Raw genomic sequence first — 27849 nt, 5'->3', positions numbered from 1 at the left:
AGTTCGGAAGGGAGTTTTGAGTGGAAGAAGTGGGTTTGGGCTGGATTGGCCCCTCTTAGAGTTCAAACTTTTTTGAAGCAGATTTGTCATCGTAAATTAGTAGTTAGAGTGGAGTTGAAGAAAAGAGGGATTTCTTTGGAGGATGTGCTTTGTCCCTTATGCCATTCCCATGAAGAATCCATAGATCACCTGTTCTTATCGTGTTCTGTTGCTAGGGAGATGTGGAACAAATTTCTTAGGTTATGGGATATCTCTACTGTTTTGCCTCAAGATCCATCTTCCCTTCTTTGCTCGTGGTCGAACCTTAGGCAGAACTCTCCTATTTGGAGGTTCATATCGACTGTTGTTTTCTGGTCAATTTGGAAGGCAAAGAATCTGGTTGTGTTTGAAAATGGGAATTTTGGCTAAATGGTATTTTGTTAGGATTTTCGGAAGCTCGAATCGACAACCGGAACGATTTGCAAAGAGGGGTTGGAACGGTTTTGTGTTTAGGGAGTAAGAAGATTGAAAGATAGAAAATTGCATAGCGATTTAGAGTGGTTCGACTTTCTCAACCAAAGTCTACATCCACTACCTTAGCTCCCCACTAAGGATTTTCTAACAAATTCACTAATTTGTTCTTTCTTTTGAGGACAAAGAGATAACCTTACAACTCCCTAGTTTTTCCGGGCTAAACTAGAACCTTTCCCTAGCTTTTACATGGGATAAGCTAGAACCTTTCCCCTTTACAAAAGGATAAAATTAGTAAACAAGAAAACCTCTTTAAGGTAGGTGTTTACAAGATTGAGCTCACAAGAACAAAATATTTACAAGAGAAAGATGAAATAAGAATGAAAAACTCTTCTCTTATGTTTGATTGCTTGGATAGTTGCTCTCTTTACTTCTTCAAGTGTCCTTAGGTTGTATTTATAGCTTGGAATGTGTTTGAAGTCGTATATAGACGTTGGGGATGTTTTGGAGCCGTTTGGAGATGAGAAACAATTAATAAAACAAATTGGAGCGTGGGGAGAATTGGTACCCCCTCATGGGGAATCGGTTCCCTAAGTGCAATCTGTTTTTGACAGTTAGACAGGGGGGAATCGGTACCCCCTGGGGGGGGAATCTGTTCCCCCTGGGGGGAATCTGTACCCCCTGGACATTTTGTTTTCTCGGAGCCAAAAACCTGTAGGGGGAATCTGTACCCCTGGACAATCTGATTTTTCTTGGCTTTGAAACGGTTCGAAATACTTTGTAAAATTGTTTTAAAAATAGTTTAAGTATAAAACACAATTTTATACTTTAGTAAGGATTAAAATGAACTTTGAAACATTTGGAGTTATATTTTGATATTCGAATAATTACATCGAATATACTTAGAAAATCTTTTGTAAAATCTTAAAATTCATTTAACTTAATTTGTTCTATCGAAACATCAAAATGTTTTCAACAATCTCCCCCTTTTTGATATAACAAAAAATTTGAGTAATTTTAAGATTTTGAAATCAAGTTTGAAATTACTCCCCCTTACTTTAACATTTTTCCCCTTTAACACTTCTCCACCTTTTTGTTAAATCAAAAAGAATCTAATCTTTGAAGTTCAAAATAACTTTGGAGAGTAAGTAGTAAATTTGACATTTTAAAAATCATTTGAAAAAATCAAAGCTCCCCCTCAATAAATGCATTCCAAATAAAATTATGCTTTTAGGATCTTGACACTTAAACAAAATTGAATTTCAACAAAGAATAACAAACATGTTAGTAGCACATGAAATTCAATATATCCAAGACTAAAATACTTTATGCAATACCAATAGTTGAAATTTGATATCAATATCAATTGTTAAAATTAAGTGCATATGCATAAAGTTTTCCAAAAATGTTATGCATTTTGAAAATTTTGATATCAATTGTTAGAGAGATATCATTTTCATTTAAAACACATGCATAAACATTCAAATTTAGGTCAAAAATTTTAAAATTTGTAAAATCAAAGTATTTGAAAAATTGATATCAATTGTTAGAGAGCAATCAATTGCATTAAAACCAGTTTTGACCAAAATTTTATTATGATGAACTAAAAATTCATAAAAATTAATATAACTTTAAAATGTTCATCATAATCATCTTTTCAACATACATGAGATTAAAACAATGATGCATAATCATTTAAAAACAAAACTCATGCATGCTTAAAATCAAATGAGCAACCAAATAACCAAAATTAAAAGCATTAAGCTTAGAGGTTACTCATTCCTTTTTCATGTGTGGCTAGAGCATCTTGAATATCATCACTCTCATCACCATTGCTCTCACACACCTACAAGAGACATTTAAGTAGATTTTGGTATCCAAATTGCTTTGGATCCTTGGACGTTAGTTTCAATGCCCCTTGTTCCTTTCGGAACCCATACTTGCCTAATTTTAAAACGTTTTCCTTTCTTCAAAGGACAAGTATGTTCCAAATGACCATGATAATGACAATGTGAGCATATTGTCATTATTGAACGAAATGAATTATTTAAAATGATTTTTTTCTTTTGTTAAGCATTCAAGCTTAAATTTTAAATCAAAATTTTGTTTTTCAAAACTATCAATTTTTATTTTTGAAAGCTCTAAATCTTTTTTCAAAATTTCATTTTGACATTCAAAATCTATTTTTGTTTTCAAAAGAAAATCATTTTCAATTTTAAATTTTGAAATCATTTTCTTATATTTGGAGTTCATGGTCTCAAACTCCGAATATAACCTATTAAAAGCATCTTGTAACTCATCAAACGTATATGAATTAAATTCATTTGAGTTAGAACATACCTCGGGCTCTTCATAAGCCATTAGAGACACCACCTTTGTTGGTTCTTCTTTCTTGTTTCCATGGATTTCCTCGAGCTTATTCCAAAGCTCCTTGGCACTTGAACATGAAGAAAACCCTTCATAGATTTCAGGACCAAATGCACAAAACAACATGTGCATGGCCTTGGCATTAAGTTGAGCTTTCTTCCGTTCTTTGTCACTCCGCTTCTTCTCCTTCTTCTTTGGAGAAGAGTAGCCATTCTCGATTATCTCCCATACATCAAGATCATTGGATTGGATGAATACCTTCATTAATTTCTTCCAATGATGATAGTTGACTCCATTGAAGTATGGAGGTTTGTCGGTTGGTAGGGAGTCTTTCATGTAGAACGAGCCGGAGGTGGAAGCCATCTTCTCGGTTGTGTCGGGAATTGGTAGAGCTTCTTCTAGGACCGTCTCAAGGTGGTTAATCCTTCTTAACGAGTTAGGCTCTGATGCCAATTGTTAGGATTTTCGAAAGCTCGAATCGATAACCGGAACGGTTTGCAAAGAGGGGTCGGAACGGTTTTGTGTTTAGGGAGTAAGGAGATTGAAAGATAGAAAATTACACAGCGATTTAGAGTGGTTCAACTTTCTCAACCAAAGTCTACATCCACTACCTTAGCTCCTCGCTAAGGATTTTCCAAAAAAAAATCACTAATTTGTTCTTTCTTTTGAGGACAAAGAGATAACCTTACAACTCCCTAGTTTTTTCGGGCTAAACTAGAACCTTTCCCTAGCTTTTACACGGGATAAGCTAGAACCTTTCCCCTTTACAAAATGATAAAATAAGTAAACAAGAAAACCTCTCTAAGGTAGGTGTTTACAAGATTGAGCTCACAAGAACAAAATATTTACAAGAGAAAGATGAAATAAGAATGAAAAACTCTTCTCTTATGTTTGATTGCTTGGATAGTTGTTCTCTTTACTTCTTCAAGTGTCCTTAGGTTGTATTTATAGCTTAGAATGTGTTTGAAGTCGTAAATAGCCGTTGGGGATGTTTTGGAGCCGTTTGGAGATGAGAAACAATTAATAAAACAGCTTGGAGCGTGGGGGGAATCGGTACCCCTCATGGGGAATTGGTTCCCTAAGTGTAATCTATTTTTGACCGTTAGACAGGGGGAAATCGATACCCCCTGGGGGGAATCTGTTCCCCCTGGACATTCTGTTTTCTCGGATCCAAAAACCTGTAGGGGGAATCTGTACCCCAGGACTATCTGATTTTTCTTGGCTTTGAAATGGTTCGAAATACTTTGTAAAATTATTTTAAAAATAGTTTAAGTATAAAACACAATTTTACACTTTAGTAAGGATTAAAATGAACTTTGAAACATTTGGAGTAATATTTTGATATTCGAATAATTACATCGAATATACTTAGAAAATCTTTTGTAAAATCTTAAAATTCATTTAACTTAATTTGTTATATCGAAACATCAAAATATTTTCAACATATTTAGCTAAACACCCTATTGTTCGGATTCAGACAGACCTATTAGTAGGGGATCCTTCGAGGGCTGATATAATTCAGAATTCTTTTATTCCAAAGAAGGTTATTGGCTGGACTCCTCCTCCAACGGATGTGTTTAAACTCAATGTCGATGGGGCAGTTAGTGGAGATGGGATGATAGGTGGAATTGGAGGTATTTTGAGAGATTCTTACAGCTAATCATTAGCATGTTTCTCTACTATAGTAGGGCCTGGTCTTCCTACTTTGACAGAACTGAAAGCTATTAAGAAAGGAATTGAATTCTTCTATTCTTCTGATTGGGCTAGGAAGGGAAGACTTATTACAGAGAGTGATTGCAAAAACGCAGTGGATTGGATTTTAAAGTAGCAATCTGCCCCTATTTTTTTAGTGATATGGTGGAGGAAATCGGGGCTTTAATTACTTCCAAAGGATTTGTTCTTAGATGGATTCCTAGGAGTTGTAATATGGAGGTTGACAGGTTAGCTAAGCAGGGGATCGGTTGAGTGTAGCAGGCTTATTGTTGTAATGTTTTATGATTTTTCTTCAGGTTATGTATAGGCTCAAACCTTGTAATAGTTTTGCTAGTTTGGTAAACAATACTCTCCATCAGAAGTAGTGACCTAGCTTAGTAGTTTAGTGCTATTGTTTTGGGTTGGTTATGGGTGTTTGTATGGTTTTCTGTTTTAGATGGAGGTGTTGTCATGGATGTATCTTATGTAATTTCTGTTATTGAATGAAATCCTAAGGCACTCTTTTCCTCCTTCCAATGATTAAGGAGCTCTCTTCCAAGCTCCATTAATTAAGAAGGGTTTTTTTTTAATGAGGCCTTCAATTCTTATAAAAAAAATTATTATGAAGTTTTGTCTTCTCCAAGGGCTGATAGATGTTCCTAGGTATTGATTGGGCCATTGAGGTGTTAATTATTGGCTGTTAGTGACCCAAATTCTATTCATGCTGAAAATAATTGGTATTAGAGATTTTATAGCTTAAGTAATCTCCTAAAAATGAGCTTTTGATCTTTGAGACGTTTCTCTGCAGATTAAAGTGTTTACAGATTGTGAAAGCTTCAGTTTAATGGGTAACATCAATCTTTTTTTCTAGGAAACTTATTCTCAGTATTCAAGTTACATGGATAATTGGTATTGTTCTATCATAAACTTTTTTATTCAAACGGTGTACGTATCATCTGATATTTTAAAATTTTCCAGGTAAGGAACATGCCCTTGTCATATGCAATCACAAAAATGATATCGATTGGCTAGTTGGATGGGTTTTAGCACAGGTATGTAATTAATTTATTTCAATTCCATCTTTTTTGCATACTGTTCATTTGAGTTGTGCCTTATTATTTTTTCTTCCATTGTGCTTTCCAAAATTTGCTATTAGGCATTCTAGCTTCATGATCTTTTGTCCCTTTAAGTTCTGCCTGGTTAAGAAACAATTGATCTTTCTTCTGGCAGCGATCAGGTTGTCTTGGCAGTACATTAGCTTTAATGAAGAAATCATCAAAATTCCTGCCGATATGTGTCAGTATCATATGTTTGAAGTATCAAATTTGAACATTGATATATGATAACTCCGTAAAAAGGTCATAATTGGGACCTTTTCACTTAAGTTATTGATTGTCTAAAAGCCCATTTAGGATCATATAGATGCATTTAGGAGCATATAGTTGCATGTGGTGAAATTTTGTTTGTCGCGGCATTTTATTTTGTAATCAGTGTTGCATTATGGGGAAGGTGTTTTGTTTAATGATGTGAAGGATTTGGGAGCAAGGAAAAGCAAAAGGGAAATGCCATGACATAAGGAGACTACTGAGCAAAATGCAATTGCCGCGACATCTCGGACATCATTTCTGGGCAGAAAAAGTCAAAGAATATATTTTTAGTAAGAGCCATCTGTCATGGCATAAAAAGTGCTTTCTGCAATCAACATTAAAGGAGGGGCCAGTTACCATCTTTGCACCAACTCTCGCATAAAAGGAATAAACTTTAGGGTGCAAGGGTAATTTTAACACAAAACCCTAGGAACTTAAAGGGATTGTAAGGAACGGATTAACTTGCTTTGTGCTTTCTTATTTCGAACCCCACCATGAACTAATCCTATTTGGTGGGAGTTTATTTTGGATATTTAAGATTTGCTTTAATGAATGATTGTTTTTCTATGTTATAATCTATTTTGCTTATGAATTTTAATGCCTTAAGGTTGTAGGAGCTATGAGAGTAGCCATTCCTTAGGTGATTACTTAGTGTTCGAGAGAATGCCTAAGTAGCATATCCTTAGTATTCGAGAGAAACTAGAGAGGAACCACATAAGCAAGGAGTTATAGATAGTAACTAGGCCTAATCCACCTTAGAGATAAGGCTAGGATTTCATTTGACTAAAAGGAGTTGTGCATGAGCGATAGGTTAGATGTTAATGCTGCCGTAAAAAAGGTATTACCGAGACATATCCTGTTATTTGGACCAGTAGGATCCCTGCAGTAGCTAACGCCAATCGGTTTTGCCAAGGCATCTTCAATCTGTCGAGACCTTTAACTAGAGATAGCATAAGGCACCCTTAGTAAACTTTGTCGGGCAGTTAAGGCATAGAAGTAAAACCATTCTGAGAAGTGGACTTAGATTTTCCTAGGTAACTCCCATCACTCATTCCCATAGTATCTTATCGTGTGAGGAGTCTAAAGTTCTTATAAGCAAATCCAGTATTTACAGTTTATTTTTCCTTTACATTTTTATTTGATCGCACTACACACAATCCATTTTGCCACAACATATTCATCTGCTACCACATTGCCATCATTCCATTTCCATATCATCCATTCATTTTGCCACATCATCATCATTTGTATATATACCATCTCTAACTTTACTTAGGTGACAGAGTAAAGTGTCGTGACAAAAGTATTTGATTTCCCCCAATCCCTGTGGAGAAAGATACTCACTCATCACTTTATTACTTGTTCGATTGTGTATACTTGCACACATATCCGCACCATTTATAGTACTCACAAACAACGAACAAGTTTTTGGTGTCGTTGCCGGGGATTGGCAACTTGAAGTTAAATTATTTTGTCATAACATTATTATTTTACTTGTTTATTTATTTATTTAATTTTTTAAATAGTTTTACTTTTTATTTTCTTTATCTTTTTCAGGTTTTTTTTGCGGTGTATGACCAGTAGACATTCGGACGAGCCATTAGAACCGGTTGAACCTGAGATCGAGAGGCTCTTTAGGAGAAGACGTGCAAATATGTATCAAATTGGAAATCAAGGCATTGGTCATGAGGATGATCAGAATGTCAGGATAATTCCAAATGCTGGGAATGCAGCCAGACCTTGTGCCATTCGTGAACCCGATCTTAGATAATTTAAATCCTGGAATTGTGGCACCAGAAATTCAGGCAGCCCACTTCGAGCTTAAACCTATCATGTTCAATATGCTGAACTCCATAGGGCAATTTGGGGGCATGCCAAATAAAGATGCCAGACAGCACATTCGTAACTTCTTGGAGGTTTGTGATTCCTTTCGCCAACTAGGAGTGCACGAAGATGTCTTGAAATTAAAGCTATTTTCGTATTCTCTGCGTGTCCGAGCAAGGGATTGGTTGAGTGGCGTTCCAGCGGGTTCAATGGAGTCGTGGACTGATCTGTGCAAAATTTTTTGCTGCGGTATAATCCTCTGAACATGAACACCCAACTGAGGAACGACATAGCTTCTTTTCGTCAAGCTGATGACGAATCAATGTATGAGTGCTGGGATCGATACAAGGCATTGCTTCGCAAATGTTCAAATCATGATTTTCAAGATTGGACGCAAGTGGTGATGTTCTACAATGGAGTTAATGCACCCACGAGGATGATGCTAGATGCCTCGGAAAATGGGACGTTACTTGACAAATCACCAGCAGAGGCATTTGACATTCTGGATAAGATTGCCACCAACGATTACCAATTTCCATCCACAAGGCTTGGACTTGGGCGAAAAACACATGGAGCTTTCGAGCTAGATTCTAAGTATACGGTGTCCGCCCAACTTGCTGCCATCACCAACATGTTGAAGAATTTGCAGAGGCCAAGTGAGGTGAGAGAAACAAAGGCAACCCATTCAGCATGTTTATTATGCCACGACAATCACAATGAGAGTGACTGCCCGACTAATCAAGAATCCATCAATTATGTTGGCAACTTCAATCGAGGCAACAACAACCCCTATTCCAACACATATAATCCTGGATGGCGTCAACATCCAAACTTTTCACAGGGAAATCAAGGATCCAACAATACTCATCAACCAGCTCGGCAACAAAATTTCAATGACTCCTAAGGTTATCAATCGAATATGCCATGGCATAATTCTAACAAGGGAGGACCATCTTCATCCAACACTAGTTCCTTGGAGGCCACAATGCAAGAGTTCATAGCAACAACGAAGACCATACTGCAAGACCATGCGACCTCCATCAAAAACCAATGAGCCCTGCTTCAGAGCCATAGTTCGTCATTAAGGGCGCTGAAGAGTCAGGTTGATCAAATTACCGCGGTATTACAAGAACGATGACCAGGACATCTACCGAGTGACACTGAAGTCACAAAACCTCATGGCAAAGAACACTACAGTGTGCTAACTCTCCGGAGTGGTACACAAATCAATATTGAAGATAAGTTTGGGGGAAGACCGAAGGTTGCTTCACCCCCTGTGATCGTGCAAGTTGAGCAAGAATTGCCGGAAGAAGTACCAGTGGAAGAGGATGAAGGTTCATCGAGTAAAGCAACTGAGGAGGTAAACAAAAATGCCAAGGCAAATTCTATTCCCTCTCCGTCAGTATAGGAAGTCAGACCCCCACCTCTTTTCCCACAAAGACTGAAGAAGCATAACGAAGATATCCAGTTTAAGAAGTTCGTTGACATTCTGAGTCAACTTCAAATCAATGTTCCTTTTCTGGAGGCTATGGAACAATTGCCTATATATGCTAAGTTCCTCATGGAAATTGTGACCAAGAAAAGAAAGGCTGAGCATTACGAGACAATTGCCATGACAAAAGAATTTTGCTCATCCTTAAGCAAGCTGCCACCAAAGAGACATGATCCGGACAGTTTTATCATCCCATGTTCGATAGGAGACAAATTTGTTGGGGATGCACTATGTGACCTTGGCTTGAGTGTAAACTTGATGCCTAAATCAATTTTCGTAAAGCTTGGGATAGGAAATGCGAGACCGACAACTGTCATTTTACAATTAGCCGATCGTTCACATGTGCGTCCTGAAGGGCGAATTGAAGATGTCATCGTGCAGGTTGACAAATTTGTTTTTCCTGTCGATTTTTTAATTCTGGACTGTGAGGTTGACGCCACAGCACCCATCATCTTGGGGAGACCCTTCCTAGCTACCGGTCGTATTCTCATCAACTGTGAGAGGGGCGAGTTGACCATGCGAGTGGCCGATCAACATGTCACTGTGAATGTCTTCCAATCTCTCAAGTACATGGATGATTCTGAAGAATGCCAGAGCATTTTAGAAGTCGATATAGTAATCACGAAAGAAGCAGATTAATTTTGCCAGGACAATTTCATTTAGCTGGAACCTGATGAGGGGCTAATCGAAGACTTAAAGGTTGGAGAACCTAATGATTTTTTATCCGAGGAACATAAGGCTAGTTTCCTCAAAGCTAACCCAGGTACGCGGTTTGAACCTCTTAATTTTAAAGAGTTTGTTCGTCCCAAGCCCTCATTACAGCATGCTCCTACCCTAGAACTTAAGAATTTGCCACGGTATCTTAAATATGCTTATATGGGTAGTAATGAAACTTTACCTATGATTATTTCCTCTGCCCTTACTCCTAACCAAGAATCTAGTTTGCTAAGTGTTTTGTCACAACATAAGCGATCATTAGGATGGACGATGTCAGATCTGAAGGGAATAAGTCCAACAATCTGCATGCACAAAATCCTGCTGGAAGAATGTCATGGCAATTCCATAGAGCCACAGCGCAGACTAAATCCAATCATGAAACAAGTTGTGATGAAGGAGATTCTCAAATGGCTTGACGCTGGCGTAATATACCCTATTTCTAATAGTTATTGGGTGATTCCCGTTCAATGTGTGCCAAAGAAGGGAGGCATGACTGTGGTGATGAGTGAAGACAACGAGTTGATATCTACTCACACGGTTACCGGGTGGCGGATTTGCATGGACTACCGCAAGGTCAACAAGGCCACCAAGAAGAATCACTTCCCTTTGCCGTTCATCGATCAAATACTGGATCGACTTACTGGCAAGGCATTTTATTGTTTCTTGGATGGATACTCGGGGTATAATCAGATTGCCATCGCACCGGAGGACCAAGAGAATACAACATTCACGTGTCCTTATGGCACGTATGCTTTTCGAAGAATGCCTTTTGGACTGTGTAATGCCCCGACAACTTTTCAGCGCTGCATGCAAGCCATATTTTCAGACATGGTTGAGGACTTTCTGGAAATTTTTATGGATGATTTTTTAGTTTCTGGAGATGATTTTCAAAAATGCCTCGGCAATTTGACGAAGGTACTGAAGTGATGTGAGGAGGTTGATCACGTGCTGAACTAGGAAAAATGCCACTTCATGGTGACCGAGGGCATTGTTCTTGGCCATAAAATTTCTGCAAAGGGCATTGAGGTGGACAAAGCAAAGATCGAGGTGATCGAGAAGTTACCCCCACCAAATTCTGTCAAGGGCATTCGGAGTTTCCTTGGACATGCTGGATTTTATCGGAGATTCACCAAGGACTTCTCCATAATATCCAAGCCCTTGTGCACCCTGCTGCAACAGAACCAGCCGTTCGTGTTCGATCAGAAATGCCATGGCGCATTCAAAGAGCTGAAGCAAAGATTTACCTCTACACCGATCGTGGTTCCCCCAGATTGGACGGTACCGTTTGAATTGATGTGTGATGCAAGTGATTTTGCCGTGGGAGCTGTACTTGGGCAACGTAGAGGTAAATATTTTCATGTTATATATTATGCTAGCCGTACCTTGAATGAGGCACAATTGAACTATACTGCCACTGAAAAAGAATTACTTGCCGTGGTATTTGCATTTGACAAGTTTAGGCCATATTTGATAGGGACCAAAGTCATTGTTCACACTGATCACTCAGCTATAAAATATTTAGGGAACAAGAAAGATGCCAAGCCTAGACTTATTAGGTGGATATTACTATTGCAAGAATTTGACTTAGAGGTAATAGATAGGAAATGTACTGAGAACCAGGTTGCAGATCATTTATCTAGGCTAGAGAACTTTTCAGAATGCCATGACATTTTCGATATTAAAGAAGAATTCCCTGATGAGAAAATTTTATATGCCACAACAATTCCGTGGTATGCTGACCTTGTCAATTTTCTTGTTAGTGGTTTTTTTCCTTACGAACTAAACAGCCAGGGCAAGAAGAAGTTTCTGTATGATGCAAAGTTCTATTTTTGGGATGAGCCGTACCTGTTCAAGCAATGTGCCGATCAAATGATTCGACGGTGTGTTCCCGAAGAGGAGCAACGCGATATCTTATATCATTGCCACACCGCAACCTGTGGAGGGCATTTTGGAGGTGCAAGGACTGCTGCAAAGGTCCTCCAATCAGGCTTCTATTGGCCATCACTATTTAAGGATGCCCACGCATTTTGTAAAGCGTGCGACAGATGCCAGCGCACTAGAAACATTTCTAGACGAAACGAAATGCCGCTGCAAAATATTTTGGAGATAGAACTCTTTGATGTTTGAGGCATTGATTTCATGGGACCGTTCATATTCTTTTGAAGACTTATACATTTTTCTTGCTGTGGATTTCATCTCAAAGTGGGTTGAAGCGATTGCCGCACCGAGGAATGACTCTATGACGGTACTCAAGTTCCTTCACACGAACATCTTTACTCGATTTGGAGTACCGAGAGCCATCATCAGTGACGAGGGCACCCACTTTGATAACAAACTAATTGCCAAAGCATTACAGAATACGGAGTGCGATATAAAATTTCCACGGCATATCACCCACAAACAAATGGGCAAGCTGAAGTGTCCAACCGTGAAGTCAAGCAGATTTTCGAGAAGGTGGTGAACCCTCAAAGGAAAGATTGATCCCCAAAACTCGATGAAGCACTCTGGGCATACCGGACGGCATTTAAAACACCTTTGGGAATGTCTTCCTTCAATATGGTATATGGAAAAGCCTGTCACCTGGCAGTTGAGCTAGAACACAAGGCATACTGGGCAATCAAGAAGCTAAACTTCGACGCGCAACTTGCTAGGGAAAAACGACTGCTCGATCTGAATGAAATGGAGGAGTTTCGAGCACAAGCATATGAAAATGCCAAGCTCTATAAGGAAAAAACCAAGAAGTGGCATGACAAAATGCTTTTGCCTCGACATTTTCATGTGGGCCAAAAAGTGCTGCTGTTTATTTCTAGGCTCAAACTCTTCCCGGGCAAATTAAAGTCACGTTGGTCGGGACCATTCAAAGTCCACCATGTTTACCCGTACGACGCTGTTGATATTAAGAACATGGACGATGGGTCTATCTTTAAAGTCAATTGACAGCGCCTGAAGGCTTACCAAGGAGTCCCACTATTGTGTGACTAGACTGCACTTCTCTTGCATGAAGTTGATACTGGCCCAACATCTTAAGGATGCCGTGACATTTTAGTTTTACTCATGTGCATAAATAAATGGTTATTTTGTTACTGTTTTTACTCAGTTTCCTTTTAATTTACTATTTTATTTTTCTTTACAAGGTTAGGGTCCATCCAAATTTCAACCGTACCAGCATCAAATCATAAACAGTCCAATTCCACACAATTTCAAAAGCGCACACGTCGTACGACCGCCGTACCATCACAAGCGTAAAGTCAAGGTACCTTGCATTGCATTGCATGTCATAACATGTAGTTTAGTTTTCAATAGTTTTTTTTAAGCATTGAGGACAATGCTTCTCTCAAGTTTAGGGGAGGTAGGGTTTTTATATCATTGCATGATAGTATTAGTAGAATGAATAAGCCATGACATTAGTAAGTGGTTGAATGGGTTTTCTGGAATAAATTAATGATGCCCGATGATGATGAACTCTTGATGGATAGGATTGAATGTATATGACTGTTGAGGATGATAGAACTAACTCTAGGACTTTCTTCTTTGAAACCTTTGAATACACGATTGTATATTTTTCATGCTTAAGGAACTTGAATTTTTTTATAAGAGAACTCTTGCATGTCTTGACATAAACGATGAAAACCCCACTTTGTAAAAAAAGAGAAAAGAAAAAAAGAAAAAGAAAAAATGAAGCTGTGAATAAATGCTTCGGCATATCTTTAGAAGGACATCCCGCTATGCCATGGCATTTCTTGGAAACTACAAATAAATAAATGGCAGCTATGGTATATGAGTGAATGAAAGTAGTCACGGGATGACTCTACCTGACTAGCTTGGGGGTGGAAGGTATGCTCCCTTCCACCTAGAGTGTGGGATGGTAGGTGTGATGGGCTGACTCCCCTTGTAGCAGTGTTAAAAAAAGCAAAAAGGAAAAGAAAACAATGTGGGAGTAAAAATTGTAAATGTCATGGCAAAACAAGAAAACTTGCGTAGAAAATTTTTAGGTTTGTTAAGCATGGACTGGATACAAACACGCATACACCCACACAAAGAATCTTGCCCTAGGGGACAGTACTTGATTTCTCAAACTAGTCTAACATGTTGAAGCCAAATATTCTGAGGGCTGAAATTCTATACCATATAACTATTCTGCTTCTGAACTTGCTAGGGTATTTTTATTTTGCTTAATACTATCCATTGCTTGAGGACAAGCAATAGCTTAAGTTTGGGGGTGTGATAACTCCGTAAAAAGGTCATATTTGGGACCTTTTCACTTAAGTTATTGATTGCCTAAAAGCCCATTTAGGATCATATAGATGCATTTAGGAGCATATAGTTCTATGTGGTGAAATTTTATTTGTCGCGGCATTTTATTTTGTAATCAGTGTTGCATTATGGGGAAGGTGTTTTGTTTAATGATGTGCAGGATTTGGGAGCAAGGAAAAGGAAAAGGGAAATGCCATGACATAAGGAGATTACTGAGCAAAATGCGATTGCCGCGACATCTCGGACGATATTTCTGGGCAGAAAAAGTCAAAGAATATATTTTTAGTAAGAGCCATCTGTCATGGCATAAAAAGTGTTTTCTGCAATCAGCATTAAAGGAGGGGCCAATTACCATCTTTGCACCAACTCTAGCATAAAAGGAATGAACTTTAGGGTGCAAGGGTAATTTTAACACAAAACCCTAGGTTTATTCTCCCCTATAAATAGAAGAAGAAGCCTGACTTTTTGAGGATTTTTAGAGATTTTTTAGACAGCCGCTAAGAGCCTAAAAATTCAGAGAAAAAGTTCTCTCTTTTTCCCGTCAATCATTTTTGCTGTGGCATTCCTCCGTTGACAGGCTATAGGGAGTGGCGAACTAGGCGTCCGAGAGGAGCTAGATTGCTAGGACTATTCGTGGTGGCCGAGGGAAGCTCCGACAGTGTACGTCGAAGGCTTTTCCTCATTCCCTTTGCTCTTTGCTTTTGTTATTTATTATTTGGGTTGTAAGGAACGGATTAACTTGCTTTGTGCTTGCTTATTTCGAACCCCACCATGAACTAATCCTATTTGGTGGGAGTTTATTTTGGATATTTAAGATTTGCTTTAATGAATGATTATTTTTTCTATGTTATAATCTGTTTTGCTTATGAATTTTAATGCCTTAAGGTTGTAGGAGCTATGAGAGTAACCATTCCTTAGGTGATTACTTAGTGTTCGAGAGAATGCCTAAGTAGCATATCCTTAGTATTCGAGAGAAACTAGGGATGAACCACATAAGTAAGGGGTTCTAGATAGTAACTAGGCCTAAATCACCTTAGAGATAAGGCTAGGATTTCAGTCGACTAAAAGAAGTTGTGCATGAGCGATAGGTTATATGTTAATGCTGCCGCAAAAAGGTATTGTCGAGACATATCCTGTTATCTGGACCAATAGGATCCCTGCAGTAGCTAACGCCAATCGGTTTTGCCAAGGCATCTTCAATCTGTCGAGTCCCTCAACTAGAGATAACATAGGGAACCCTTAGTAAACTCTGTCGGGCAGTTAAGGCATAGAAGTAAAACCATTCTGAGAAGTCGACTTAGATTTTCCTAGGTAACTCCCATCACTCATTCCCATAGTATCTTGTCGTGTGAGGAGTCTAAAGTTCTTATAAGCAAATCCAGTATTTCCTAGGTAACTCCCATCACTCATTCCTAGGATTGAGAGTCATCCATGTTGGACTAAGTGTTAATTTTCTCATTTGTAATCTAATATGAAATTTAACTCCATTGTTCTTTCTAAAAAATGAGTGCGTGAGGTAGAGAGAGAGAGAGTCCTAAAGGTCGTCTTTCCTCTGGTGAGGAATGGACTGGCTTTGTTGATAATCTAAGTAAGAGGGTCTTTAGAGGAGCATTAAGGGAATTATTCAGTCATTATAGTCAAGTTCTGAGGGTATACATTCCAAATTTTATGAACAAACTGAATTATAAAACTTCTACGTTCGCATTTGTCCAGTTTGCGAAGGAGGATGGTAGAAGAAGGGTAATACAGAATATTAATGGAACGATGGTTGATGGGAAGAAAGTTTCGGTGGGGATTGCAAAATATAACAAATATAGGAATAGAGTAGTTGATGATGTCAGTTTCCCGACTGAAGTTAGAAAGCCATTAAGGGGTGATACAAAAAGATATAAGGAGAAGGTAGAGTTAACGAGAAGTTTGAGGGCTGGTAGAACGTATAAGGAAGTTTTGAATGTTAAAAATAGACCGAGTATCGAAGAAGAAAGTGGGGTAAATAGGGGAGGTATAATGGAAGGTAGTAAAGGGGTAAGGAATGTATGGGAAATGCATATTCCACAGAAGAATTCAATTGGACGAAATGGTCGTTAACTGGGGTTATCAAAGTCACTTTTGAGCCACACTTGGTGAAGAAAGCTTTGGCAAAGGATTTGAAGTCAATATTGTGAGATGGGGTTATGTATGGAATTCGTGCATCATCATGTTCAAGTCCAATGAAGATTTTTCAAATGCGTGGTCTAATCACCGAGAAGCTTTCTGTTTGGTTTGATTGGTTGGCTCCTTTGTTAAATGATGAAGGTGTTCCCTTAGCGTATTGCTTGGTTGAGTTAATGGGAATTCCTCTTCTAAGATGGAATGAATCATTTCTGGAAAAGCTGGCAGGGAGGTGGGGGAAGTTCGTATATATTACTGAGGATACAATGAAAAGGGATGATCTCTCATCGACGCAGTTATTGATCAGGGTGGAGAGTCCTTTTGATGTTCCTGAAGTAATTAAAATAGGTTCTTAAGGCAGATCATTTAAAGTCAAAATAAAGTTGGGATCAATGTTTAATAAGTGTTATGATGTAAGTGGGGAAGAGAAGGAAATGGGTTTAGTTGAGTGGTTCAGTGAGGATGGTGCGGTGGAGGAAGATGAGGGAGGAAGGTTTGCACAAACAACTGAGTATGGGATGTCTCCTGAGGAGGTTTGGTCAAAGGTGGACACGTGGCTGAAGCAAGGGGAAAAGAGTAGTTTGAAAAAATTTAGTGGGGGATAGTTTCTGAAACAGAAGACTTACAAAGAACCTTCTATTAATGGGGTGTCAGGATCTTTAGAAAATGAAAAAATCTCAAAAGGGATTTTGCAGGTCTTGGGTTAAGGAGTGATGTGGATCCGAAATTCTCAGCCCAATCAGATGGCAATTGGGGTTCTTTTTCTCTAATTAAAAAAATCTCTCATGCTGGGCCTGCTTTTAATTTCAAGTGGGCTGGTTCTGATAATCAATGTAAGTTTCAGTTAATTCCTCAAAAAACAGCTGGAAGTGGTCATATTGCAGAGGAATCATGTGGGGGAATTAACGAAGTACAAACAGAATTTTCTGAGATGGAAGAAGGAAGAAAAGGGCTGAATGAGGAAGATTATGAAGGTAATTCGAAAGGTTCTCAGAGAAGGAACCCGTGGAACCATTTCTCCAGTCGTCTATCAATTAGGAGTGCACCTGAAGGAAGAAGGGGGAAAAGAAGTTCTGCTAGAGTGTACATCAGGTCCAAAGAAATGCGAGTATGGTTTCGATCAGGTAATGAAGTAGTTCAGAATCAACTAGAGGTTTATACGGTACAAGATAAGGAGTTGAGAGGTTTTAAAATTAATCAAATGACCATTACAGCAGATCTGGGTGAAGGCCACGAATTGGTTAAAAATGGGTTTGTCAATTCTCAGAATAACACGAAGATTCCTATTTAATCCAGTTTGATGGAAGAGAGTATATTAGCAGATTGTTATGCTATTTCAGGGTCTGAAGAAGACATCAGAAGGAGGAGAAGAACTTTGATTAGTGAACCTCTTAACTTGGTTAGTAATTCTACAATTTCTTCATCTCATTTCTCGACATTTTTTGATGAAGCTTTAGCAACATGAGAAGTATGTCAGATGCTGGAAATCTCTTTAAAGGAAGGGAAGAAAGCTTTTATAGACAATTTTTAAACCGGAGGAAGGACTGGGGGTTGTTAGGGAAGGATGAAATGTTAGAAAAAGTGGTTTTCTAGATTCTAGTTTTTTGAGTTTGGTGTTAATTTTTTCCAATGTCTAAACTAAGAATTATATCGTGGAATATAAGAGGCTTAGGAAGAAGAGAGAAGTCCAGAGTAATGGCAAGGCTTGTCAAGAAGATCAAACCAGTCATACTTTTCTTACAAGAAACTAAGCTAGACTAATACCATTTGATGATTAAAAGGAAAATAGGGGAAATTTTCTAAAGGGAGTGAGTTATTCTCTAGCACAGGGGTTAGCGGGTGGGCTCTTTTGTTTGTGGAATGAAAACATGTTTCATGTTACAAGCCAGCAGATTAACAGTAGGTTTATAACAATATTTTGGAATTTTAAGGAGTTCAAAATGTAATGTGCCTTTGTAAATGTATACGGTCCTTCAATAGAAGCTAATAAAGAAGAGTTTTTCAGGGAGTTGCTAAATTATGTAATTACTGTGAATTTGTCAGTTTGTATAGGGGGTGATTTTAATGCATATTTAGATCCAGAAGAAAAGTTAGGGAAAACACAAAATTGGCATCCATTGATCTGTTTTGGTCCTTTGTACAATAAGTTGAGCTCATTGATCTTCTGTTGTCGGGATGAAATTACACATGGTGCAACAATAGAGTGTCTTCAACATGGGTAGACTAGATCAGTTTCTAATTTCTGGCAGTTTCCTGAAAAGTTTTCCTAATATTTTGCAGCGTCTTCTGCCGAAATCAATTTCTGATCATAATCCGGTAGTGTTGGAGGATAGTAGTTAAAAATGGGGCCCTAAACCGTTTCATTTTTTTAATTATCTTTTAGAGGAAGAAGGTTTCGATGAGGCTGTGGAATCCTTTTTGGCATATTCAAAGAAGAAGAATATTACTGGAGGAATTTTCACTACGTTGCAGGGTACTAAGAAGATGATTAGAAACTGGTATGACAGATTTCATCTTGGGTTGGCAGATTCAATTTCAGAGTTGGAAGGTAAAATTAATGCTTTAGAGATTAAGTTACAAGGAGGAATTCTACCTGTGAGGGAGTGGGATCAGTTGATACAATTCAAAAAGGATTTTTAGAGACTGATGAGGATTGACGAGAACATTTGGTTTCAGAAGTAAAGAGCGAGATGGATCAAAGATGGAGACAGAAACACGAGGTTTTTCCATCTTAATGCTCTGAATAGGAATAAAGTCAATGCTATTTATTCCTTGAAATTCAAAGGGAAGGTAATTTCCAATCCTAAGGAGATTAAATCCAGTGTTTATAACTTTTTCAAGGAGGCTTTTAGTACCAAATCAATACTGGAAGTAGAGCTTATGAATTTTGATTTTGCACAATTGTCAGCTTCTAAAAGTGCTTCTCTTGATAGATTTTTTCAGAACATGAAATGGCAAGCAATCTCATCCTCTAATAGTGCTAAATCCCCTGGCCCGGATGGTTTTACAATGGGTTTCTACAAGAAATATTGGTCGAGCGTAAATGAGCATATTATGAAGTTTTTTTCTAGACTTCTATAAGGGAAGAAAGTGGAGTCATGGGGTTAATCATGCTTTTATTACATTGATTCCAAAGAAAAGTAATCCAGAGAGTTTAGAAGATTATAGATCGATAAGTCTTGTGGGTAGTCTTTATAAAATTCTCTCAAAAGTTCTTTCTAAGAGATTACAATCTTGTGTCAAAGACGTTATTAGCCTTTCCCAATTTGCTTTCATCCCAGGAAGGCAGTTGTTGGATTGTGCATGTATGGCTAATGAAGACATTGATTTTTGGAGGAAGAAAAGCCTTAAAGGGGTTGTTTTCAAAGTGGACTTCCGTAGAGCTTATGATACTGTCGAATGGCCTATCCTCCTTAGATTAATGAAAGAGATGGGTTTCGGTGAAAGATGGTGTTCGTGGATTTCTTATTGTTTATCATTAGCTTCAATTGTTTTAGTAAATGGCTCCCACACATAAGAGTTTCCTATGGCCAAAGGGTTAAGACATGGTTGTAGTCTTTCTCCTATTTTATTCAATGTGGTTGGTGAATTGCTCCATTTGATGTTATCTAAAGCAGTTGAAATTGGTCTTTTTCAAGGGTTTTCTATTGGTAAGCTGGAGAATCCATTTACACTGTATCATCTCTAGTTTGTTGATGACCTTATTATCTTCTGCCAAGCCTCTCTTACTCAAATTAAAAATGTCAGAAGAGTTTTGAGGATTTTTAGCTTATTGGCGGGGCTTCATAAAAACTTATATAAGAGTAAGCTTTATGGTATAAATGTGGACAATGCCATCCTTCAAGAATGGGCTTCGACCATTGGTTGTTCAATTGGTTCGTTCCCTTTGGTTTATCTAGGCCTTCCTCTTGGGGCCAAAAAGAATTCTGAGTCTCTATGGGAACCGGTTCTTGAGAATTTCAACAAGAAGTTGGCAGGTTGAAAATCCTTTTCTCTATCTAAGGCTAGTAGAGTGGTCCTTTTGAAATCGGTTTTGTCTTCCTTACCCATGTTCTTCTTATCCATTTTTAAGATGCCTTGTAAAATAAGTCAGAAGATTAATTCTTGGATGCTAATTTTCTTTGGGGATCGGGAGCTGGAAAAAAGAGAATTCACTGAGTGAGTTGGAAGAATATTTGCAACCGTTGAGTACTGGAGGACTGGGAGTTCTTGATCTGAATCTTATCAATCGTTCTTTATTGGGAAAATAGGTTTGGAAGTTTGCCAATGAAAAGGAACTATAGAAAAAAATCTTATGTTGCAAATACAATGTTAGTTATAATACCATGGCAATTAACTAAGTTTTCTCTTCTCAAGACTCTTGTATATGGAGAGGAATTGTCAATAACTTCTTGAAGGATGATTTTGTGGGGGCTTGTCTTAGATCTCACGCGAAGTTTCAAGTTGGAAATGGTAAATATATTCTTTTTTGGAATGATGTTTGGATTGGGACTCTTCTCTGAAATCTCATTTCTTAGGATTTATGCTCTTTTAACAAATCAAAGGGGTTATGTGGCTGGTTTTGGTAGTTTCGATTCAAATGGTTGGGTTTGGAATGTACAAACAAGGAGAAACTTATGTGATTGGGAAGTGACACAGTGGTTAGATTTAATGGTAAAGCTGAACAACATTAGATTATCCGATTCAGTAGATGATTTTTTAATGTGGAATGGGAGGGTGATGGGTTGTTCTCGGTTAAATCTTGTAGGATGTCTATATCTTTGCTTCCTGAGGCTAATTTTTTGTGGAAGAAATGGGTTTGGTTGGGTTTAGTTCCTCCAAGAGTTGAGACTTTCATTTGGCAACTTTCTCATCAGAAATTAGCAGTTAGATTTGAGTTGAAGAAAAAGGGGTTCCATTAGGAGAAGATAGTCTTTGCCCATTTTGTAATCAGTTTGATGAAACTGTCCAGCATCTTTTCATCTCCTGTTCTTTTTCGTGGGAACTTTGGAACAAAATTATGAGCTTCTGGGATCTTTCTTTAGCTCTGCCAAGTGATCGTCCATCCCTTCTTAGTTCGTGGTCTGATTTTAGGGGTAGTTCAATTATATGGAAGTTTATTCCGGGGGCTGTTTTTTGGTCAATATGAAAAGTGAGGAATGACATTGTTTTTTATAGAGGAAAACTGGACAGAACATCGCTTTTTTTCATTGTCAGATTTAGATTAGCGAAGTGGTTTCTAGCCAAATTCCTCATGTTTATATTTAGGCTGATTTGTTGATTGCAGACCCTTCACTGGCAGATAAATATTATGTTTCTAAGGTTCAGTCTTCGCCATTGCTTTGCTGGACTCCCCCTCTAGTTGATTTCTTTAAGATGAATGTTGATGGGGCTGTTAGTGGTAATGGGATGATAGGAGGCATAGGGTGTATTTTAAGAGATTGGAATCGTTCTATTCTTATATCTTTTTCAGAGAATGTTGGTCCTAGCCCTCCCCCTCTAGCATAATTGAAAGCTATCAAAAAAGGCTTAGAGATTTTTTTATCTTCTGAATGGGGTTTGAAGGGTAAGCTGATTGTTGAAGCCGATTGTAAGTTGGCAGTGGACTGGATTAAATCTCCTTTTTCAGCTTCTGTTTTTTTTTCAAATCTTGTAAAAGAGATTGTGTCTATTGTTTCAGATAAGGAATGTATTCTTAGATTGATACCTAGGGGTTGTAATTGTGAAGCAGATAATTTAGCAAAGGAGGGGATTGGGTGATTGTAAGATTTATTAATTTTCTGTTTTGTGTATTTGTAGGGAACAATGGCTATGCTGTTTGTTTAAGTCTTATGTAATATGTTTTATTCAATAATTTATTGAGGTATTCTTTTCCTCCTTCCGCTGGTTGGTTCTTTCCTTAGGGAATAAGACTACTATGAGGGAGGTTTTTAATGAGGCCTCCTACTTCTATCAATTTTTTTTCCTCATTTGTAATGGTGAAGTTTGTTATTTTGCTCTTGACCACTTATCTCATGGGCCTTACTAGTAGTAATTATATATGAAAATGTATGCCTGATAACATTGTCTCTGTTGCTTCAGGGTTTTGTTTCTGCTGTAAGTCATATGCGTCCATTTGTTCCAGCTGTTTTCGACATGACAGTGGCAATTCCTAAAAGCTCACCCTCACCTACAATGCTTAGACTTTTCAAGGGGTAATCTTCAGTGGTAATTTTGATTTCAAGCTGTGTAAAGCAAGTTTAACATTTTTGCATAATTATATATCGATATGAATGTTAACACTGCTCTCATTTTGTTTCATATTGATATGTCCTTGGAGAATTTTCTCCATATCTCCTCAAGGCTAGAAAGTCTTGCTTCTAAATTCAACATGACGATGAAAATTGTTTTCAGTTTAAAGGCATACCATACTGTCAAATATCTCTGATGAGTCAATAGAGAACATGAAGTAAATGTGCAGGCTTCATAACATGTTAATATTTTCTCCGTTCTTCAGAATTTCATTGAGTGAAAGCCAAAAATTTTGCTGGTCGTTGACACGATAAGAATCATTAACTACTTGTGCATACTTTGTGGTAACTTCAGTTTGTTGTGTTGCTAGGTTTATGATTTATGTGAAGCAACTAATTGAGTCTGGGAAAATGTTTGTGTTTCCCTCTTCTTTTCATATGCATGAAACATGTCATTTTGGAGTTGTGATGAAAAATGTACCTGGTTGATCTCAAATGTCATTGATCTCAAATATCTTAGTTGACAATGGAATCAGTGACTTTTCTATTGGTTCATTCTGTTGATGAAAATATACTGTTGCTTGCAGGTGCATGTACACGTTAAGCGGCATCTTATGAAGGAACTACCTGAAACAGACGAGGCTGTTGCGCAATGGTGTAAATATATGTTTGTGGAGAAAGTGAGTACTATTTATCTAGTGTTGTAGCGTGATTGTATTCTAGGTGGTCTTGTTTACTTGTCTAAAATAATCTTATGATTGAAAGGAAAACAAGGACTATCGTCACCTCGAAAAAGTTGAGAATCTGTCTTTTTTTGCATAATGATTAACAATGTTTGTTCTTGTGCATGTTAGTTCATGCATTTAGTTTCCTTCTTATGGTTTTGTTTCTGTTCTATTTCTCATATAGGACAAGTTGTTGGACAAACACGTAGCTGAGGACACTTTTAGTGACCAACCATTACAGGATATTGGTCAGCCGATTAAAACTCTTTTGGTGAGATTCTTTATGCAAAATTAACCCATCTTCGTTTCGATTTCATTCAAATGCTTTTGGTATTTCTCTTGTTTTTCATTGTTTGTAGGAGTTGCTTCTGGAACTAAATATGATTACAATATTCTTATTCTTGGATCAGGTTGTTTCTTCTTGGGCATGTATTGTGGCTTATGGAGCTCTCAAATTTCTGCAATGGTCTTCACTTTTATCCTCATGGAAAGGGATGTTGACAGCAGTTGGCTTAGCCATTGTTACTATTCTCATGCAAATCACGATTCTCTTCTCTCAGTCTGAGCGTTCAACTCCTGCCAAGGTTGCACCCGGGAGGCCAAAGAATAACGGGGAGAGTTCCGAGGCAAGACGAGACAAACAGCAGTAGGTTGAGCCTTTCCTCGCAAGATATCAGCAGGGAAGTACATTTGCAGCCATATTTTGGTAAACCTAAAATGTGTGCTATTTATTACACTTTGACTTAGTAGTCAAAACATGCTTTCATTTTAGACTGAGTTTCAAAAGCATGTGTTTTAGTCATCATCAGGATTCAAGTGAAGTAAGTTTGTATGCATATTATAAATTCTTTGACTTAAAATGGCAACAATTTAAAATATGATCGAATGTATATAAACTGACATGCAAAATAGAAGAAATGATCTCTCTTATTCCCTTTGGATCTAAACCCTTACTGTTTACTATCTTCCCTAGATCACACATTCTCCGCCTCTCTTTCACAGAGTTACCTGTTGCGACTCACCGCCCAAATAAAAAAGATGAACCGTTATAACCATAATTTTTCCATCAACAATTGTTACTGTGAGTGTGGACTACTTCTCGATCGAAAAAGAATCAATCAAGATGAAATCCCAACAACCCCAACAAAAAATGCATGATGAACAACCCAACCAATATTTTCCCCTACCAAAGCCCAACCAAATGGGGACAATGTTGCGTACCCACCCCAACCTGCACGAGAAGCTATCAATGTGATTATAGGGTGATCACAACCATGGACATCCTTTGGTAAGAGTTTGCATCCTCGAACTGTAATGTCTAAAAGGACAGTCGCGAAAAGAGTTAAACTTTCTAAAGATTGGAGGGTTAGTTTTAAGGACTTAGATTCTTCCCATGTCTTCGATGAGACCGTTGCTATGGTAGTTTCGGCTCGTAATAACAATTTCAATGTCAGAAGAATCTTGGTAGACAGTGAGAGTTTTTCAATGGAAAACTCCTTTAAGTTTCAGTAAACCACAAATTTTCAGGATGTAACATAAAAGAAAGGTCGAGATATGATATTTAGGCATTTCATCACGGTTTAATGCTTGTTAAGACCTCAGGAGCTGTGTTGAGAGTATTTTATTTTTCAAAGTTATTTTTGTTGTATATTCATTTCTTGCAAACAATTTATACAGATAGAATTCTTTCCATTAATGGTGGTTCCATGAATCAGAATGAGAATGTTGAATTAATAATTGAAATGTGGTGCCACGTTAATGGATATGAAGCCCCGTTTTTAGGGTGTCTTGCTTGTTCCCATAAATGATAGGGGTCTGAGTGTTTAATATCATATAATTAAGAGTTTTATTTGAATATATATTGTCATGTACTTACACCAGACATGGTTGATTTTGGGCTTGTATGGGCTGCCCAACTACACAGGGCCTAATTTTTATAAGGGCCTCCAAATTTTTTTAAGTCTTTTGTATATGTGTATTTAGGATGTTTGACCCAAAATTTTCAAGTCTAAAGCCCATATTATTACATGAAGATATTTTTTACCACTATTTAACGTTTTCTTATAGTTATAATAATTTTTGAAATATTAGTGATCTTCTTTATATATCTAATATTTTAGTTTTAAAATGCCTATTTTACTGTTATGACATATGGCCATCAAAATTTACAAGACCCTGACATCAGATTATTAATAATAATAGAAGAATCAGATTGCTTTCATGTCCTTATTCATAAATGATAATAGTGTTTTAGTTACTAAAAAATTGAGTTGATCTTTCTCATTAGATCAAAGGATTAAAAGAAACAGAAATATTGGAGTTGGTGAATCCTTCTTCTAATGAATTTCACATGTTATTCATAGTTTTTCATTTCCCCCCTCGAAGTTTCAGTATTCAATGACTATTTGAATATGATGATGAGCATATGATACCAATACAAATAATAATAATAATAATAATAATAATAATAATAAATAAATAAATATGAATATAAACATAGTTATATGTTTAGTAACTAAACTATTACTTTTGTTCCGTTTTAATACTCAAACTTTATTTTGTTTTCAAAATCATACCTGACATTTAGTTTAGATTTCATTTTGGTACCCGTTGTTAAAAACTTAATAGAACTGCTGACGTGGTTTATTTTTTTTCCAATGATGATATGACATTATATTATGATGACATGTCAACATCATCGTTAAGTTTTTAATGACAAGTACCAAAATGAAACTTAAATTAAACTTTAGATATAACTCTTTTTAAAAATTTAAATATTAAAACGAAACAAAAGTAAAATAGTTTAAATACTAAATGGGTAGCTTACCCTATAAACTTATGATCTTACAAATCTAAAAACTTATATTCAATTGAATTAAAGGTGAATTAAAATAAAATAATAAAAACTAGCCTAAGGTACATTCTAATACGACCGCATAGTGCAGTGGATTAGCGCGTCTGACTTCGCATCAGAAGGTTGTGAGTTCAACTCCCATTGTGGTCGTCTTTATTTTTCATTTTGCTTCAATGTCGCTCTTCATTAACAAAAAGATCGGCTTCTTACTATAATCCCCTTTGATCTTGAAAAAGAAGTCGAGTTACAGTATACCTTTTTAATCATTTATATTTTGGCTAAAGTACACAAATGATCCTATGATTATAGGATATTACTCTTTTGAGTTTCCCGACTATTAAAAATTATAAAATCATCCTCCGACTCTAGAAAATTACTTTATTGAGTCCCTCGACTATTAAAAGTTACAAAATGGTCACTTGACTATTCATTATGTTCCAAACTCGTCATTTTTCATTAAAAAATTAATGATCGTCTAAGTTGGGCATTAACATGTTAATTGAGATATGATAGTTGTTTGAGATCATGAGATCATATTTCATAACATCTCAATTAGCAAGTCATCGTCCAGCTCATGCTATCGTTAATTTTTAGAATGAAAAAGGATGAGTTTGGTACATAATGAATAGTAAGATGACCGTTTTATAACTTTTAATAGCTGAGAGACACAACAAAGCAATTCCTTATAGTTGGGGGACCATTTGTATCTTTTAATAGTCAGAGGAGTCAACAAGGCAATATCCCATTTTTTTGAATTTTTTTATTTATTTCATGAGACTCCAGTTATTTGATTTTATTTGTTAGTCTTATTATAATTTAACTCATGGAATGGGAAATAAAAACAACAGTAAATTAAGGGATGACTTTTGACAAAATAAATACTTGAAGTACCTAAATTATAATTCCCTTTGAATTCTAAAATAGAAGTTGAGCTACCATACAATATTTTTTAATCATTTACATTCTTTTAGATTTTTTTTTTCATTTATTTCATATGATACTCTAATCATATGACAAAAGTGCTAGGATAATGTGGTTGAGGAAGTTTTCCCCCCAGGATAATGCAGTTCCCACATTATTTCCCCATCTAGGGTGTTTTCTACAGTACAAGCCTAAAGACTCCAGGAAATCTCGGCGTCTTCAGGCAAAATGAAACCCTCCGGGATCACTTGGCGTCTTCAGGCATAAATGAAGACTTCGGGAACACACGACGTCTTCAGGTAAGGAAAAAGACTTGGGGAATACACAACGTCTTCACGTCTGAACCAACCGCTGCATGCATGAATGGGAATAACTGATTGCGTGGGAATCAACCATGAGAACAACTGCATGGGAATCAACGTGAGTTGGTGGTGCCATTATTACACCAATAATGGAGCACCGGGTTGGGTTTTTATAAAATAGGGGGGGTTAGATTTTGGGTGAGAGGTGAAGGAGAAATTTGAGTGAGGCCGAGAGAAAGAAAAGAATTCGGGTAGTTTGGTAAGCTTAAGAGTTCAATAGAAGGAATAAATAATTCGAGTGCTCTGGTAAGTGATTTGATAAATTTAGTGTAAATTTTATTGTTTCTTATTTAACTTTTATTTGAAATATAAATTAATTATATTATTTATTTTGAATTTACCAATTAAACTGTATTCGAGTGGCTTGCTGAGTTTAATTTAAATTTTCGTGTAATTTTTGTTATTAACTTAAATATAATTATTAGAATATTTATTTTAATTTAACATATTAAGTTGTATTTGAA

The 27849-nt window shown here is 37.0% G+C and overlaps 1 protein-coding gene, 1 long non-coding RNA gene and 1 other non-coding gene across 4 annotated transcripts; all 3 read left to right on the top strand.

Moving 5' to 3' along the window:
• The first annotated feature begins 5054 nt into the window (after window positions 1-5054).
• LOC120208034 lies at window positions 5055-5862 on the top strand. Its single transcript, XR_005524261.1, has 3 exons — window positions 5055-5357; window positions 5488-5561; window positions 5740-5862. It is a non-coding gene; the product is annotated as an uncharacterized LOC120208034 (long non-coding RNA).
• Window positions 5863-22374: 16512 nt separating this feature from the next.
• LOC120208033 (1-acyl-sn-glycerol-3-phosphate acyltransferase 2-like) lies at window positions 22375-24025 on the top strand. Of its 2 annotated transcripts, none has more exons than XM_039207405.1 (4): window positions 22375-22500; window positions 23111-23203; window positions 23433-23519; window positions 23659-24025. In XM_039207405.1, the coding sequence occupies exons 2-4, from the start codon at window positions 23138-23140 to the stop codon at window positions 23896-23898; spliced, it is 393 nt and encodes a 130-aa protein (XP_039063336.1). In that variant the 5' UTR covers window positions 22375-22500; window positions 23111-23137; the 3' UTR covers window positions 23899-24025. The 2 variants fall into 2 exon arrangements, with proteins under 2 accessions (XP_039063336.1, XP_039063337.1); XM_039207406.1 differs by having other exon boundaries at window positions 22392-22487.
• A 2153-nt stretch (window positions 24026-26178) lies between these two features.
• TRNAR-UCG lies at window positions 26179-26252 on the top strand. Its single transcript has one exon. It is a non-coding gene; the product is annotated as a tRNA-Arg (tRNA).
• Window positions 26253-27849: the final 1597 nt, after the last annotated feature.

The sequence above is a fragment of the Hibiscus syriacus genome, unplaced genomic scaffold (assembly GCF_006381635.1).
Source record: "Hibiscus syriacus cultivar Baekdansim isolate YM2019G1 unplaced genomic scaffold, ASM638163v2 tig00015787_pilon, whole genome shotgun sequence".
Lineage (NCBI taxonomy): Eukaryota > Viridiplantae > Streptophyta > Magnoliopsida > Malvales > Malvaceae > Hibiscus > Hibiscus syriacus.
Note: the sequence above shows the minus strand (reverse complement) of the source record. Positions and strands in the feature narration are given on the sequence as shown.